At 40.7% G+C, this 18,041-nt stretch overlaps 1 protein-coding gene across 1 annotated transcript in view; it reads right to left on the bottom strand.

Annotated features, from left to right (window-relative positions):
- Nucleotides 1-539: 539 nt before the first annotated feature.
- Nucleotides 540-18,041, bottom strand: part of LOC139326272 (vomeronasal type-2 receptor 26-like) — a 35,131-nt gene continuing 17,629 nt past the window's right edge. Inside the window, exons 2-4 of the mRNA XM_070956427.1 lie at nucleotides 4,262-4,388; nucleotides 1,405-2,276; nucleotides 540-623 (exon numbers count right to left, since the gene is read on the bottom strand). Coding sequence (XP_070812528.1) covers nucleotides 540-623; nucleotides 1,405-2,276; nucleotides 4,262-4,388 — 1,083 coding nt within the window. The remainder of the gene's footprint in view (nucleotides 624-1,404; nucleotides 2,277-4,261; nucleotides 4,389-18,041) is intronic.

Below are 18,041 nucleotides of genomic sequence, written 5' to 3' on the forward strand. Positions count from 1 at the left end.
TTCATTGGGGAATGAGACTGATGACACACCTTGGGGGGAGGGGGAAACAGAGCCAAGACACAATTAAATGAGGTCAGAGTTGGCTTCACTTGGTCCGTGCCTACATGAAGCTCCTAATCAATACCTGGATTTCTTTTGAAACTCGGCTTGAGGCTCATGATTTAATTAGGGCATCGGTTGGAACCCTGCCTGAGCCCCATCATCCACTTCCCTCCCTGCCTGCCTGGGATCAGCTGAATTCCTCCATTCAGACAACAGGAAAAAGGGTGTTTGAACCAAGTCTCTGGGTCAGCCTCCATTCTTCCACACAGAGGGTCCCACTCACTCCACAAACCCAAATTTCTGGACACCTCCGGCCATCACTCAGTTGAGGTTGCAGCCAGGACAGGGCGGCTGAGAATTGGGATGGAAGGGACCACAAACACCCCACAAACCTCCCAGCCACAAGAGACTCTTAGACACAGACGGTGGCGTCCCACACACACTCCTAAACGGTGCCTTTAGGTGGCAGTGGGAAGGGTTATGGGATCAATATGGGATCAACACTCATCCTGTAGGGCTGCTCCATCTCTTGTCCCTGGTGACAGATCAAAGATTGTGAATCTCACTCCTGACACCAGTTTCTGCAGAAAGAAACACAGGATCCAAAAAACCCTCAAATAATCCAGGCTCACTGCAGTTATTATTTATTCAGTGTCCACTGGAGGAATTTCTCGCCAGAAAATAGTGGGAGGAAATCCTACAGACAAAAGGATGCACTCATATTTATACATTCCAGGAAAGGAGGAGAAAAGGACAATCATACATATGCATATTTCATTTAATAGATGATGTAAGCACGAATACTCAGAATTAGCAAGACTCAAGTTATCTCCCCACCCTTCTATTGTTGCTACCTCAAGAAAGAGTTATTGTGTAAACAAAAAGAAATGTCTCAGTTGCATTGCCACAGCTGTTTGGGTGAAATGTACTGAGAAATGAGGGCATCAACGTTGCTCCATACATTCCTTCTATATTTCTGTCTTGCTAACATGCTCCCATTTCTCCAAGAAATTTGTCTCCTTACAATCTTCCACACACCCTTTACTTATTTCAAGAAAAATAGTTGTCCCACTCATGCATGCAGAAGAGCTTGGACCATTTTCTATGTTTGGACTGTGGAAAATGTTAAAAGTTGAAACTCCTCAGTCTCACATTTACACATTTCTTCTGGCTGTAAGCTGTGAAGAATTCAATAATTTCCAAATTTGAAACATATACATATGATTTTCATTGACTCCTGCATACTATCTAAATGGAAAGAATATCTCCTTTCAAATAAAAGAACTGTTAACAATTCTTCCAATATCACATTTGTGTTATATCTCATGTTTTTACATTTGTTCTGCCCGTAAGATGCTCCTTTGTGTTGAGGTCTGGCCTCACAAGGATAATGTAGCACTTGGGGATGAAGATGCAGCCCAGCAGACCAGCACTGGAGGCCAGGATGGAGAAGACCTGCACAGCCACCATGGATTTCCCTTTGGTGCTCAGGTAGGTGGGCACAAAAGTCACCCAGACACTGCAGAAGACCAGCATGCTGAAGGTGATCAGCTTGGCTTCGTTGAAGGCCCCAGGCAGGTTCCTGGCCAGGAAAGCCACCATGAAGCAGATGGCAGCCAGGAAGCCCATGTAGCTGAGGGTGACGTAGAACATGACAACGGCCCCTTCGTTGCATTGCAGGATGATCTCTCCAGGCTGGGAGTGGAGGTCAGAGTCAGGGAAGGGGGGAGAAACTCCCAGCCAGGTGGAGCAGATGAGAATTTGGACAGCAGAAGAAGAAAAGATGATGGAGTTGGCCAAGCTCTTCCCCAACCATCTCTTCGCTCGGTTTCCTGGTTTTGTGGCCAAGAAAGCCAGCACCACCGTGATGGTTTTGGCCAAGAGAGAAGAAACGGCAACTGAGAAGATGATGCTGAAAACTGTTTGCCGGAGAAGGCAGGTGGCTTTCCTTGGTTGACCAATGAAGAGAGAAGAAGACAAGAAGCAAAGCAGGAGGGAGACCAGGAGGATGTAGGAGAGGTCCCGGTTGTTGGCTTTGACAAGGGGAGTTTCTCGGTATTTAATGAAGATGATTAAAACAAGGTCTGTGATTAAGAACAAGATTAGGGCAAAAGCGACCAGGATGATTCCCAAAAATTCTTCATAAGACAGGAAGGTTATAATTTTGGGGATACATTGGACTCTGGCCTCATTTGGATATTTATCATCTGGACACTTGGTGCATTTTTCTGTATCTGAGAAAGCAAAAAAGCAATATTTCTTTAATATACTGGTTTTTTTACATTTCAAGAAATACCTTTTTTGGATGACAGCTGTTACCATGGGCATTTTTCAAGAAGTATTTCTTAGCTATTTCATTAAAAAGAGCATAAGAAGGATATTTTTTTAATTAAAAAATGTAGCTAGGTATATGAAGTTGAGGGAGGTTCTAGGATGTTACTTATTTCTGGTGTAATGAGTAGAATCTTCATAGGAACCTACATTATTAGAGGTAAATAATGAATCATATACCGTATTTTCCGGTGTATAAGACGACTGGGCGTATAAGACGACCCCCGAATTTTCCTGTTAAAATATATTTAGGCTATACTCGCCGTATAAGACTACACCTCTTCCAGCACACACCAAATAAAAATTAAAAAACATCAACTGGCTCACCCACAATGTAAAAGCAGCTGTGCTAGACCCAAAATGGCCCCTGCAACAAGCAGGAACCTCACACAGCCACAAAAAGCCCAAAACCCAACTTTCACACTTTACACACACAAAATTCCACATACAGCTTTGTGAGATTTTGTGTGTTTGTGTAGTGAGAGTGAAACACTACAAAAACATACTAAATCTCAGAAAGCTGCACAAATATTATTTTATTTTATTTTATTTTTATTTTTATATGAAAGCTAAATTTAAAACTTCCTAAACTTTAAATGGCTAGGTCTAAGAAAGAACAACTAAAAAAAAAACCCAATTAACTATTTTTTTTTAAAGCTCCCAAAGGGGAAAAAAACTTACCCAATAGAACAGGGGTCTCCAACCTTGGCAACTTTAAGACTTGTAGACTTCAACTCCCAGAATTCCTCAGCCAACTTTGTTTTGCTGGCTGAGGAATTCTGGGAGTTGAAGTCCACAACTCCCTGCCTGCTTGATTGCAGGCAGGGAGTTGCTTGCTGATGGAATGGATTCAGGCAAGTGAAGCAAGGCAAGCAGCTAAGGTAAGCAAGCTGGAGGGGGGAAACTTTTGCCCTTCTCCATGGCTCTGGCGATCCCAATTGAGTTGCCTGATTAGCAGATCGTCAGGGCTTGGATCGTCAGAGACATTTAAGGCTCGTCAGAGCATTTCGGGCTGGTCTGCCTGGTTACAGGAGAACGACACCCGGCGTATAAGACGACCCCCGACTTTTGAGAAGATTTTCATGTGTTAAAAAGTCGTCTTATACACCAGAAAATACGGTAATCTTTTTAGGAAAACATCCTGAGTCCTGCCACTTGGCAGTTAATGTCCTGGATTTGGAAAATACCTACAGCATCTTGTAACATCTGGAAGCAACCTGGAATTAAGGAGAAACTTCCTATCACTGAGAGCAATTAACCAGTGGAACAGCTGGCCTCCAGAAGTTGTGGGTGCTTCAATATTGGAGGGTTTTAAGAAGAGACTGGACTGTCACTTGTCTGAAATGGTATAGGGTGGATTAAGAGACTCCAAGGTCCCTTCCAGCTCTGTTCTATTCTGATTGATCGATCGATCGATCGATCTACATGACTGGCAGAATATCTCTGTAATGAGTTCCCCCCATAATGATCCACAGCACAAGATTATGGACCAGTGACACCTTCTCAATGATCCTCAAGGGGAGGATCCAATATACAGTGGATTGCAAGGTCTTTCAGAAGGTGGACCTAAAACAATTCATCTAGTTTCAAAGATCTCAGATGTTCCTAGAAAGGTAAACTTAGCAGCACATATCCAAACTAAAAAGCAGAAGAGATATTTCCTCTGCCATTAGTAAAACCTACCCAGTCTGCCACTCCCTCCTCCCATCTCTTCCCAGCCTCTCCTTCCAAGTCTTTTTGGTTTACTTCCATTTAGATAAGAAATTGTGCAGATTAAAAAAAACAATGACAGGTGAGCTTCAATGTGTCTTTTAACTTGCACTTTCATTAAAATGTTCTGGATGGATCCAGTTCCACAAAGCCTCCCATTTTCCTCAGTGTGACCCACCTTCCTGAGTGGAGAAGGTCCCCCCCGGACAAGGAAGGCAGTCATAACAGCAAACTGGCTCTCCTTCTCGAGCCCTCTTGACAAATCCAGGATGACAACTTTCCACACATTTGGACTGAGGCAGGGACTGAGAAGAAGAAAAGAAATGCCAAAGAAAATACCTTAGGATCTCCGTCCATGGAAAATGGAGGCAGAAATGGATGGAGACAAGTAGTCTCTGGTCTTTACTGAGGTGAATATGAAACCTCTGACTCCTTCTAAACAGATGCAGGAGGTAAAACAACTGGCAGATTCTTCATTTAGTTCCTCCCTTTTGCTTTCAGAATTTAACATTACAATAAAATACTTTTCTATTTAATGTAGTCTAAAGGGATGGAATTGAAAAAAGATTTATGTATGATGATATATTCTTATTAAAACTGAGAAGAAAGTTTACTGTAAAATATTTAGGAAACTTTTATTCCATTAGATTTTTTAATATGAAATTAAACTGTCGTGAAGAAAGAAACCTCTGACCAGTAAGATCTTGAAAGGTTTCCATAAAACATGGCAAAGCCACTGCACTTACCGCATTTTTCGGAGTATAAGACGCAGCTTCGTTTTTAGGGAGGAAAATAGGGGGGGAAATCTGCCTACCAGGTATTCTTCAGGCTAGCGTCCTTAGTCTGGTCAGCTCAGCACATTAGTTTGCTGGTTTTTTATTCCCTGCTTGGGGATGAAAAACAGCTTCTAAGGCACAGCTGAGAGGAAGCAGCAATGAGAAAAGCAGGCAAAGCACGGGGGGAGATCGCTTCACTCGGCTGGGGCCTCATTAGGGCTGAAAAAAAAATCTTCAAAAAAGCTACATTTGGAGTATAAGACGCACCCAAATTTTCAGCCTCTTTTAGGGGGGGGGAAATGGTGCATCTTATACTCCGAAAAATACCGTAGGTCCCATCTTTTGAAGAACTTCCATTAGATGACACCAACTGGCATGGGAGGCCAACCACCCTGGAGACTCTGGGCTTTGCCCACTGGAAATGGGACCTCAGGCTTTGGAAAACAGAGAAAAGACATTAAAATTTGTCCCACCTTATTGACCAACTTTATCTGTGAAAGAGCACCTTCTCTGATAGTAAATCTCTGTCTTTTAAAATACGCCACAGTCTCTTCTCTGGGAGACTCCTTGGGGAGAACCAATAAGCTGTCAATTCTCAGATCTGCTTTTATCTCTCCATTTTGGTCCAAGTACAGTTTTCTTCGAGAAATATTCCAAAATTCATTCTTCTCCAGAAAGGGATGAAACTAGAATGGGAACATCCAGGAATTTGAAAAACAGAAAACTTTGTTTCTTATCCCACATTGAATCTTTCTTCCACAATTGTCTAATCTCCAAATATGGTTAAATAGGATACAAATACGGCCATTATCTTCATAAGTGAATGAAAAGGCTTGAGAAAGATTTGTCCATCATATACTGACAAAGCATAGAGAAAATATCATTGACACAATTGGTCAATTATAGGGAACATTCTAGAGCAGATGACAAATAAAATGAACAGACAACAAAAAAGGTGATTCATAAATTCTTTGAAAACAAGAGGTTGATTCCCAGAAAGCATGGGTTGATCAAGAAGAAAGTTGTCAGGCTAATCTTCTCCCTGGTCATCCTGATGGAAAACAAATCCAGATGTGCTAATTCTAATTGATTGTAATGCAACATTAACAAAATGTTGCAGATCTGAAAGGACAAATCTCCCACCAACTCTTTTCTCAGCCTGAAAAGTTAACCAGGATCCTTTCGAGTTTCTTTCTCTCCCATTATGCAGCTGCAGGATTCTCCCCTCTTCTCTGATCCTTCCCTAGGCAGCCTCTCTTCCCCTCATCCCAAAAGTCATTCTCACCCATCATCACACTTCCTAAATAGATTATGGGAACTCTGGTGACATAACTGCATTTCAGTAAAGGACTCACAAACAATTTTGTGGTATGATTAGAAACCTGACTGTATGGTCTGAAGCCAGACTCCCTTTTCTCTCAGCCTTTGGAGGAGACGGAAGCAGCCAGTTTGACCAAGACACATGGTCATCCGGAGGCCTCCGTCCCTCACACGGAGCATAGTTCCAACTGCTTCTTTGTTGGCTGTTAGTTAATGCTGCCTTTCTACTATTTATATTTATATTTTCACTCTTTGCACTTCCTCAGTTTCTCCGTGCCCTTTTCTCCCAATGAAACACCCAGATCCACCCCAGGCTCCCTTTCACTGGAGGAGAAGAGGGGGGTTTAGCTGCCTGTTGAGCTGCACACAGACCCACCTGCAGTGGGGACGGAACAAAGGGGAAATTCCACCATGCTCATCACAAATACGGGAATTCATTTAAGAAAGAATACAACATTTTCAAATGAGCAGAGTTTAATATTAAAATGCCATGGTATCTACTCTTTGGAACCATTATTCCCTGAGTAATTGATTTGGCCAGATCTGTTGAGTTGGTTCCCCTCCTTCTCCTCTGGATTCCTCCTCCAAAGGATCTAAGATTAATGGATCCATATTGGGACCCCATACCTGCCACGGCTGCAGCCTTGGAGACCCCAAGATCTTTTCTCCCTCCTTCCTTCTCCTCCTCGATCTGGAGGAATAAGCGGCATTCAAGGCCTGGGCCAGAGTCTTCATCATACTGTAATATTGATCGTGATTTCTGAACCTTCCTCTGTTCTCTTTCTCCTGGGACTCCAGTGGGGTTTTCTGGGTGCATCTTCTGCGGCCTTTGAGAGAAAAGACATTCTTTGAAAGAGAACAGCGGAAATAAGGATCTTGAAACTTTTCTTCCACAAAGAAATTGGGTTCAAAGGCAGAATCCTTTGGCCTTTTTTTTGCCAGATAACCAAAGTTCCAAATACTATGGATATATTTGAAAAGTCTACGCTTGTTCATCCTATACCCTACAAAACTTGTGAGGATCCAGACTTTCCCTTCAATGGGTCCTGGCAGACGCCTAAGTGTTAAATGGAAAGGAAGAATTCTATCCCAAATGGAATCAAATTCTATGAAGTGAACAAAGACGTTGATTTGTCTCCACTTAGAGAGGGAATCCCTGAGAGCTACTTTATGTTCTATTTGTGAAAATTGTTGTGATATAACAACACAAATTCCATTCCTGACAAGCACAGGAGGAAAAATCCTCATGAAATTCTCTCCATTTTCTGTGCCTGAAGCAAAGAGGCCAATCAGGGTCCATCTGAAATGGAGGAGCAGCTGGACAATTGCTGGGTACTGGAATCCTTCTTTGGGATTCATCCGGTGGAAAAAGGGGAATTTCCTTTTATTACTCAGAGCCTCTGAAGTAATCGTACGACTGATCTGAAAAAGCAATGGAGAATGCTGTGTTACATTTGGGATCAGATCAAGTCCAAAATATTAGATTTTAATAAATCCAACCTGGTTCTCATGAATGTATTAGAATAGTTTGTTAATTAGACATTGTTTAAAATATTAAAGACAGAATATTAACAAAATTGTATCATAATAATGGAAAATAATAAACAAATTAAAAAACTATAAATAATGTAAATCATATTACTGTATCACCCCTACAATTTATCACAATTAAATTAACACGTGCAAATTTCTATTCCAATAAAGGGTCTATAATAATTTTTGAGAATTGCTGCATCTTTTTCTGCTTCTATATCCCAGAATCTTTCTGGAGGAAATTTTTTAACTTCTTTCTCCAGTTGTACAAGAATCAGGCAGACCTCAAAGCCTAATAAGATGTGTTAGTTGCTTTACTAATTGTCAAAAGAAAAACACCTCAATTAGCTGTTGTTGTGTGAAATATTTTTTTATGTTTTTAATGTAATAAAAGTTTAATAAAGTGATTATATATAAAAAAGATTTGTTAGTTCCATAATCCAAGTTTGGTCTTTAATTGAAGTTTTGTCCGTTCCAACAGCCACAATTGTCAGAGTCTGTCACTTTCTATAGATTAAATTTTATGCCAATGCCCATATTTTCTGAATTTAGGCAAAGCAGAAATTGTGTAAATTCCCAAATCAGCTCTGAGGGCAGCAGCTGGAGTCCTTTTGCCCACCCCAAGATATTCCTCAGAGGCTGAGATTGGGTTGGTTCTGCTGGTGGTTTCTCTCTGGAGCCCCAAACATCAGATTGATGTAAGAACATGGGGGAAAACTGGGCCTCCGATACTTTAATAATTGGAGCTGAGGAAGCTGGAGAGCTGTGAGGTTTTCATTTAAGCACCACTTTCACTCCTGCCCTTTCTCTAACGGAGCTCCTTGGATGATGAGGGAGCCAAGATTCAGCCTCAGAGAAAACAACCCCAGGTAAGGAAAGGTGTTACTTGCTCTAATGGCTGACCATCTATGGCTATGATGTCATTTCCCAAAGACCATAACTTTTGAACTTGCTTTATAAATTATCAGATAATTATTAAGACAAAACAATCCAATGTCTAAGTTTGATAATATGACATTATCTGTATAAATCAGTGTATTCCAATATAAATTTAGCAGGCTAAACATGTGTACCTATAACAGAATTTATAACAAAATAAAAGGGTTGGAAGGGACCTTGGAGGTCTTCTAGTCCAACCCCCTGTTCAAGCAGGAAACCAGGCATAATAGCAGTAACTGTGAGAGGGATCCTGGAGTCTTAGTGGACAACCAATTAAATATGAGTCAAGAGTGTGCAGTGGTAGCCAAAAAAGCCAATGTAATCCTAAATTGCATTAACAGAGGGATACAATCAAGATCAAGAGAGGTACTATTACCACCCTATAAAGCCTTAGTAAGACCACACCTAGAATCCTGCATCCAGTTTTGGTCACCACACTATAGAAAAGATGTTGAGACTGTTAGGGTGTGTGTAAAAAGTATTTGTTGCTTGTGCAACGAGCAGAGCAGAAACACACAGGGAAGGAGATAAACGTCCAGCTCGTGTGAGAAAAATACTTTATAGATAACAAGCAGTCTCAGTGTAAAACAGTCCAAGGTCATAAACAGTAATATCAGTCCAGTAAGTATCTTCCCTTACCAAAGCAAACAGACTTTAGTAACTCTTGGTATTCAGTACCATATAACAGACGCAGTAAGCAACAGGATACAATCAGGTATCAATCCGGAAGAAGCAGGAAGAAGGAACGCTTCTCTGTGCTGCTTATTTATGCACTGTAGCCTAATTGCAGGGTTCAGCAAACCCTGATTACGTGGCTCAGTTGTTTCTTAAAGAAACAGATATATTGCCTGACCAACAAGTTAGGAGTAAGCTGCAAGCTGAACCTAACATTCTCCCCATTGGGCAGGACAATATACACAATAGATACAGAAACAAAAATACACATCCAAATCATACATTGTACAGTGGTATCAGTTACATTTCAGATTCTTAATCCAAATCTTTCACAACAATTGGTGTGTTTAATGGCACCTTGCGCTTTAGTAAAATTATCGGCAATATTGTCCTCTGATGCGCAATATTCCAATGTAATCATGTTATCCTTAACACATTGCCGAACATTCAGATAACGTATATCAGTGTATTTAGTCCTTGTCTTTACAGCAAGATTCGTTGCCATTTTAATGGCTGCCTGGTTATCCTCATAAACCATAATAGGATAGTCCATTTTGAATCCAATATCTTCCATCAACTGTTTATAATAAATCAGTTCAGTACATGTAAGTGATAGACAAGAAAACTCCGCTTCCATGGTAGACAAACTTATGTGTTTCTGGCGAATTGATTTCCATCCAATCAGGCAGTTATCCAACATGATTGCTATTCCAGACGTAGATTTTCTGGCAAAACTGGCATCAGCATATGCCTTTAATATCATATTGGCATTTGGTTCTAAATACATAGCAAAATGTAATGTTCTTTTAAGATACCTAAGAACACGTTTAGCAGCCTGCCAATGCCTATCAGTAGGCTCTGAACTATATTGTGCTAGTTGATTAACACTAAAAGCTATATCAGGCCGTGTCCAGTTACTCAAATACGACAAACTGCCTATTAATGATTGATACAGTTCTTTACTGAACTGTGGACTCTGCAAACTATCATGGTGGAATTCCTGTGCCATAGGAGTCTTGGCAGGTTTACATAATTCCATCCCATATTTTTTCAACAATTTGCAGATCTTATTAGATTGTGAAATTTTAAATCCTCTAGATGTTTTCAGGATATCCAGCCCTAGATAATGCCGTATATGTCCTAGATTTCTAAGTTTAAATTTTGTTTGCAACTGACTGATAATCTCTCTGGCCTCAGCGTCAGTTCTGGTAATTATGGCAATGTCGTCTGTAAAGAGTAACAAGAATGAAACACATCCATCCTGTTCTTTTTTAAACAGACATTTATCTGCTACGCCCTCATAGAACCCAATGTTATGTAATTCCTGCACTATACATTGGTTCCACTCGTAACCTGATTGCCTTAAACCATATAGGCTTTTTTGTAGCCTCCAACACTCAGTTCTATCCTGTGTATCATAACCAGGAGGTTTCTTCATATATATTGTATGCCTCAACGGAGCGTTCAAGTAAGCTGTCTCGACATCTAAATGAGTAATAGAGCATTTATTTCTAGCTGCCCAAACAAGCATCGTTCTCAAAGTGCTCGCTCGTAAACTTGGAGCAAAAACTTCATCATAGTCTCTATCTGTCTGTGAGAACCCTTGTGCAACAAGCCGAGCTTTATGGGTTACTACCCCATCTACACTTTTCTTTACCTTATAGACCCACCTACAGCCTATAAGTTTCTCATTTGGTGGTATTCTTACAACTTCATAGACACCAAGCCTCTTCAAAGAATCAATTTCTCTATCCATTGCCTCTTGCCAGGCTTTTTGCTCCTTTTCTGGATATAATCTTATATCATGATAACTGGATGGTTCGATATCTACTTGGCAAACCACTGTGGCTTTATAGCAATCTGGTGGATGCCGGTCCCTGGAAGATCGTCTAGGCATAACAGGACTAACATCAGGTATATTGGGTTCATCCTCCCCTAACCCTGATTCCTGTTCCTGTTCTTCCACCTTAATAGATGGTTTATCATCCATCTCAGATGAACTATCATCAGGAATATGGTCTATCTTAACATCCACATCTGTAAAACCATAGTCTGCTTTTTCTAACCTATCCCAGCCTTCATGTTCTAGGAATTTAGCACTTGTGCTACACAAAACTTTTGTTGTACCTTTTTCCCAGAACCTATAGGACCTATGGTTAGCCTCATAGCCAACAAAAATCATTTTCTTTGCTCTCTGTTGGTCCTTCCTTCTCTGACTAACCGGTATATGCACCCAGGCTGGTGCACCAAAAGTATGTATATAACTTAAATCAGGCTTCCTCCCGTGCCATAAAGTAAAAGGAATTTTTCCTGTAGAGGAGTGCACCACATTATTTAAAATATGATTGGCACATAGTATTGCTTCTCCCCACAATTTATCAGGTAAACAAGCATCAGCCAGCATAGTCCTAGTCATAGCTTGTAGGGTCTGGCCTCTTCTTTCAATAAATGCATTATGTTCTGGCCGAAAAGGGGCAGAACGTTTATGCTGTATCCCAGCATCCTTCAAAAACTTAGCCAACTGATGGTTAGTAAACTCAGTTCCATTGTCAGTAACAATGCATTTCACCTTAAACCTCTGCTTCCTTTCTACAAAACGAAGCCAGTTTGTGATACATTGGAACGTATCACTTTTGGACTTCATAAGGTAGCAAAAACCATATCTGGTAAACTGATCAACTATACTCAAAATATAGCATGCTCCCCCTAAACTGGGTTTCTTTGGCCCTATTAAGTCTAAAAAGACTACCTCCAAAGGTTTAGTTGTTTTAAACCCATTGCAGCGGTTTGCAGGTGTAACTTTACTCTTATGCTGGTTACAAGTATTACAGTTCAGGTATTTGCTGCAAGCCCTTAACTTGATGCCTTTAGACTGCTTAACAGTTGAATTCAACAACCTGAAATTCAGATGACCAAGCCTTCTATGTAATAAATGTACGCATTCATCATGAGGCTTTACATTTCCAAATTTAGCTTTTGACTGAACTAACAGTAATGACTTATCCCTAATGACAAATAAGTCGTTTTCTAATTCTGCAGTAACTACAGTGCCTTCACATTCCAGCAAACATTTGTTGTTTTTAAAAGTTACTGTAAACCCAGAATGTAGTAATGACTTTACAGATAAAAGGTTATATTTCAAACTAGGGATATAAAGCATGGGTAAAGGATGCTTACTGATAGAACATTGAACAAGTCCCTCCCCAGCTACAGTCACATTCCAGCCATTAGCTAATTTGACCTTTTTAGTACTTTTCTTCATGTTTAGAAACAGTTTTCTGTTTTTTGTTATTGATTGAGAGGCACCGCTATCAATCACCCACCAATCATCTTTTATATTATTAGATGAACTGGTTGCTAAATTACACCCTTTCCTGGGTTTAGCAAAGTTTCTAGCAGACACTTTCTTATTATTACAATATTTTGCAATGTGCCCCTTAGCCCCACATGCATAACAGTGTTTAACAATATTGACATTCTCATATACAGCTTCCACTTTTGGTTGCTGTTGCATCCTTAACTGGTCTCGTTCTTGCCTACGTTTGGCCTCATCCAGTAACCTACCAGTTATACTGGCCAATGTTAGTTCATCTCTAGACAATACTTCTAATGATGAAACAAAAGAGTCATAACTGTCATCCAACGATGAAAGAATAATATAAACTTGCTGCAGTTCAGTAAACACAAGGTCTTTCTCATGTAGCTCCTGGAAAAGCCCTGTCATGGAGTCCAGGTGAGCCATCATGTCTCCTCCTTTCTGAAGATGTAAGCGAAATAATTTCCGTGTCAGGTAGATATGGACACCCACAGAGTCACGAACGTAGAGCTTCTTTAGCTTTGACCAACACCTCGCAGCAAACTCTTCGCCCCGGAAATGGACAAGTTGCTGGTCTCCCAGTGTCAGGCCAATGATGCATAAAGCACGCTCGTTGTCCCTGTGAAACTTCGCTATCTTTTTGGCATCTTCTTCGTCAGCAGCATTCAATGCAGTTATGTCCGGTGGATTATTAACCATGTCCCACAGTCCTTCTTTTCGCAAAAGTAGACAGCATTTTGTGGACCAGGTAACATAGTTTGTTCCATCCAACCGGGTTATAGTAGAATAACTGGTACCTTGCTCAAAAGCCATCATCTTGACTACTACACCCACTGCCTGCACTTCTCACTTCCACAAAAACAAATTAAAGAGCCCTGGAACGTTCTGGGCCCATAACCAATGTTAGGGTGTGTGTAAAAAGTATTTGTTGCTTGTGCAACGAGCAGAGCAGAAACACACAGGGAAGGAGATAAACGTCCAGCTCGTGTGAGAAAAATACTTTATAGATAACAAGCAGTCTCAGTGTAAAACAGTCCAAGGTCATAAACAGTAATATCAGTCCAGTAAGTATCTTCCCTTACCAAAGCAAACAGACTTTAGTAACTCTTGGTATTCAGTACCATATAACAGACGCAGTAAGCAACAGGATACAATCAGGTATCAATCCGGAAGAAGCAGGAAGAAGGAACGCTTCTCTGTGCTGCTTATTTATGCACTGTAGCCTAATTGCAGGGTTCAGCAAACCCTGATTACGTGGCTCAGTTGTTTCTTAAAGAAACAGATATATTGCCTGACCAACAAGTTAGGAGTAAGCTGCAAGCTGAACCTAACAGAGACTCTAGAAAAAGTGCAGAGAAGAGCAACCAAGAGGATTAGGGGATTGGAGGATAAAACATACAATGAAAGGTTGCAGGAACTGGGCATGGCTGGTCTAGTGAAGAGAAGGACCATGGGAGACATCATAGCAGTCTTCCAATATTTGAGGGGCTGCCATAGAGAGGAGCGGGTCAAGCTATTTTCCAAAGCACCCAAAGGCCAGACAAGGAATAATGGATGGTAGCTGACCAAGGAGAGATTCAACCTGGAAATAAGGAGAAATTTTCTGACAGTGAGAGCAATCAACCGATGGAACAGAAGCTGCCTTCAGAAGTTGTGGGACCTTCATCACTGGAAGCTTTCAAGAAGAGATTGGACTGTCATCTGTCAGAAATGGTGTAGGGTCTGCTTGGACTAGATGACCTACAAGGTCCCTTCCAACTCTGTTAATCTGACTTTGTATAAATAAACAAAAGTATGAAGGCTATTGCTTAATGCATTGTAAGCCGCCCTGAGTCTCCGGAGAAGGGCGGCATATAAATCAAATAAAATTTAAAAAAAATCTGTATCTATCTATACTACTCCGGACAAGTGGCTGTCCAGTCTCTTCTTAAAAGCCTCCAGTGATGGACCACCCACAACTTCTGAAGGGTAGACGTTGCATTCCTCACCATTAGGAAATTTCTCCTTAGTTCTAGGTTGTTTCTCTCCTTGATTAGTTTCCACCCATTGTTTCTTGTCTTGCCTTCTAGTACTTTGGAAAATAGGTGGACCTCCTCTTCTCTGTGGCAGCCCTCAAATATTGGTACATTGCTATGATGTCACCCCTCATCCTTTTCACTAGAGTAGATATACCCAATTCCTGCAACTGTTCCTCATATGTTTTAGTCTCCAGGCCCATAATCATGTAAGTTCCTCTTTTCTGCACTCTTTCCAGAGTCTCTACATCTTTTTTATAATATGGAGACTAAAACTGGATGCACAATTCCAAGTCTTGTCTTGCCAAGGCATTAAAAAGCAGTACCAATAATTCATGTGATCTTGATTTTATCCCTCTGTTAATGCAATCTAGGACTGAATTGACTTTTTTGGCTGCTGCCACAGACTGACTCCATGTAGGGGTGATGATGTCAATTCAATTCAATTTTATTTATTGATTAGCCCTTTGGGCCATATCAAGTGCAGAATTACAAAGACAAATCATTACAAAGGTTTGGTAAAACAAATTAAGTAAGATTGGAATAACTCGCAATTAAAATACAATTAGAATAAAATACGATCTAAAATAAAATCGGGATAAAATACAATAATTTAAAATACCATTTAAATATAATTAAATTTATATTATAATGTCGCCCCTGCATCTACCCAATCAGTGTTAACTGCTATTAAAATTACATTGTTAGATCAAGTGATCATTCTTACAATCTACCGCATTTTGCTGCACCAACTTTGTCCTCCTTCCCATCAACTTTACCACAAATTTAGCAATCCATTTTACCAACTGCAAGTTGGAACCTAACAAACAATATCGCAAAAAGTGCTCTTTAGACTTAGGGGTGCTGGTATAAAAGATCCTGCCCAGTTGATGTTCCCTCAGGTCTGAATATAGGGGGCAATCAAACATTACGTGGGACGTTGTTTCGACTTCCCCCGTCCCACATAGAGAGACCCTTTCCCTTACAGGAATACCCTTATATCTACCCCAGAGCATATTTGTTCCAAGTTGGTCCAACCTCAGTTTTGTAAAGAATCTTCTCAGGACGGGAAACAAAGGCACAGCTAAATATTTTTCTATTTTGAAAATTTGTTTATTGGCTGATAACCAGGGGCAAACTTTTACTGCTGTCACCTGTGCAATATCCGATTGGGCACTTATGTCCTTAAATCTCTGTGCAATCCAATTTCGGATCTGCCTATAGTCGTACTGCTGCCAATTTAAAGGAATACCAGAGCTAGATACCTGCTTCAGAACTCTTGATAACCAGTTATTTTTATTACTTGAGATAATCTGATCCATTAACGCTAATTTTGGTAACCTCCCTTCCTCCATCTCGATTATTCTCAACCAATAATAAACAGTCTTCAACAAGGCCCTAGTGCCAGTCGCATGGACTCCCGTTTCTGCCCTTACTACACATGCTGGGGTTCCAGGGGACACTGCCAGAATTCTCCTCAGGAACTTATTTTGAGGGGTTTCCAGCCCAGGCAGCTTAACTGACCCCCATATTTCTGCCCCATAGGTAAGTACTGGTTCAATTTTCGCCTGGAAGACCTTTAGCACTGGGATTAATGAAGATGGAGTTTTCTCTAAAATAAGTTTGTTTAATTGAGCCATCCGAGCCATGGCCTTCCGAGCTCCGGCTTTTACCTGCTTATTCCATTTGCCATTTGTCTGAAATACTAGCCCTAAATAGGTAAATGACTGAACTTGTTCTATTCTTCTCTCATTTAAAACCCAACTCCTCATATTTTGTTGCCTGCTAAATATCATTACCTTTGATTTCTCTATGTTAATTGTCAAGCGATTTTTTTATACAATATGCTGCCAACCTCCCGAGTGACCTTCGTAGCCCCACCTGTGAGGCCCACAGCAAAATTATATCATCGGCATATAACAAGTAATTGACCTGTCTTGTTCCTATACTAGGCCCATGGAGTGATGTATCTCCCAAACATTTTGGAAGGTCATTTAAATATAAGTTGAAAAGTGTTGGGCTAAGATGCAACCTTCTCTGACGCCCTTCTTTATTGGGATTGCATTTGTTACCGATCCTGTCCTATTCACTCGAACTCTTACCTGGGTTTCCGTGTATAACAATCTAATTAGATATAACAATCTAATCTTCTTTTCAATTCCCATGGCCTCTAATTTATCCCATAAAATTTGTCTATCAATTGTGTTGAAGGCTGCCTTCAAGTCTATGAATGCCACGTACAGAGGTTTTTTCCAAAACTTAAACTTTGTTATTAAATGGTCCAGCACAAAACAATTATCCATAGTAGATCTTCCGCTCCTGAAACCTGACTGTTCTTCAGCTAGAATGTTATTTCTCATTATCCAGGCCTCTAATTTATGAAGCAAATGCTTAGCATAAATTTTTGCTGAAATATCGATTAGACTAATTAATCGGAAATTATCCGGGTTATTTCTAGAGCCTTTTTAATGTAAGGGGATAATTACTGATGAATGCCAACTGGCAGGAATTTGCCCTGTTCTATTGATAAAAGTAAAGAGACCGTCCAGGACAGGCGCCCACCAGGCTGTGTTGTCTTTAAATAAGGATGCTGGGAGCGCATCCTGTCCTGGAGCTTTGTTTCTCTTCAGGGAGGAGATTAAACGTGATTGACACTTCTTCCCACTGGGGTAAGGCTTCATATTCCGGTATCAAGCTCGGAGAGGATATAGCCTCATCAGAGCTTTCCGCTACTGCTGGAGTGGCCAAATGCTTCTCCCAACTTTCTGCACTAATGTTTGGGTCACTTATTAGTTTTCTATCTCTAATAATTTTTGAGACCTCCAACCAGAATAGTGTGGGTGAGGCCAGCTTTCCTGCCTGTTCTAGGCCAGCCCATAAATTGTCAATATAAGAGGCCTTTTTTCTCTTCAATAGCTGCTTATATTTCTGCCTTATGGTAATATACTCCTTCTGTAATTCCATGAGAGGATCCTGGAGTCTTAGTGGACAACCAATTAAATATGAGTCAAGAGTGTGCAGTGTTAGCCAAAAAAGCCAATGCAATCCTAAATTGCATTAACAGAGGGATACAATCAAGATCCAGTGAGGTACTAATACCACTTTATAAAGCCTTAGTAAGACCACACCTAGAATCCTGCATCCAGTTTTGGTCACCACACTATAAAAAAGATGTTGAGACTCTAGAAAAAGTGCAGAGAAGAGCAACCAAGAGGATTAGGGGACTGGAGGCTAAAACATAGAATGAACGGTTGCAGGAACTGGGCATGGCTGGTCTAGTGAAGAGAAGGACCAGGGGAGACATGATAGCAGTCTTCCAATATTTGACGTGCTGCCACAGAGAGGAGGGGGTCAAGCTGTTTTCCAAAGCACCCAAAGGCTGGA

This window comes from Pituophis catenifer, unplaced genomic scaffold, assembly GCF_029215685.1.
Source record: "Pituophis catenifer annectens isolate HBS135680 unplaced genomic scaffold, rPitCat1.0.hap2 SCAF_25, whole genome shotgun sequence".
Taxonomy (NCBI): Eukaryota; Metazoa; Chordata; class Lepidosauria; order Squamata; family Colubridae; genus Pituophis; species Pituophis catenifer.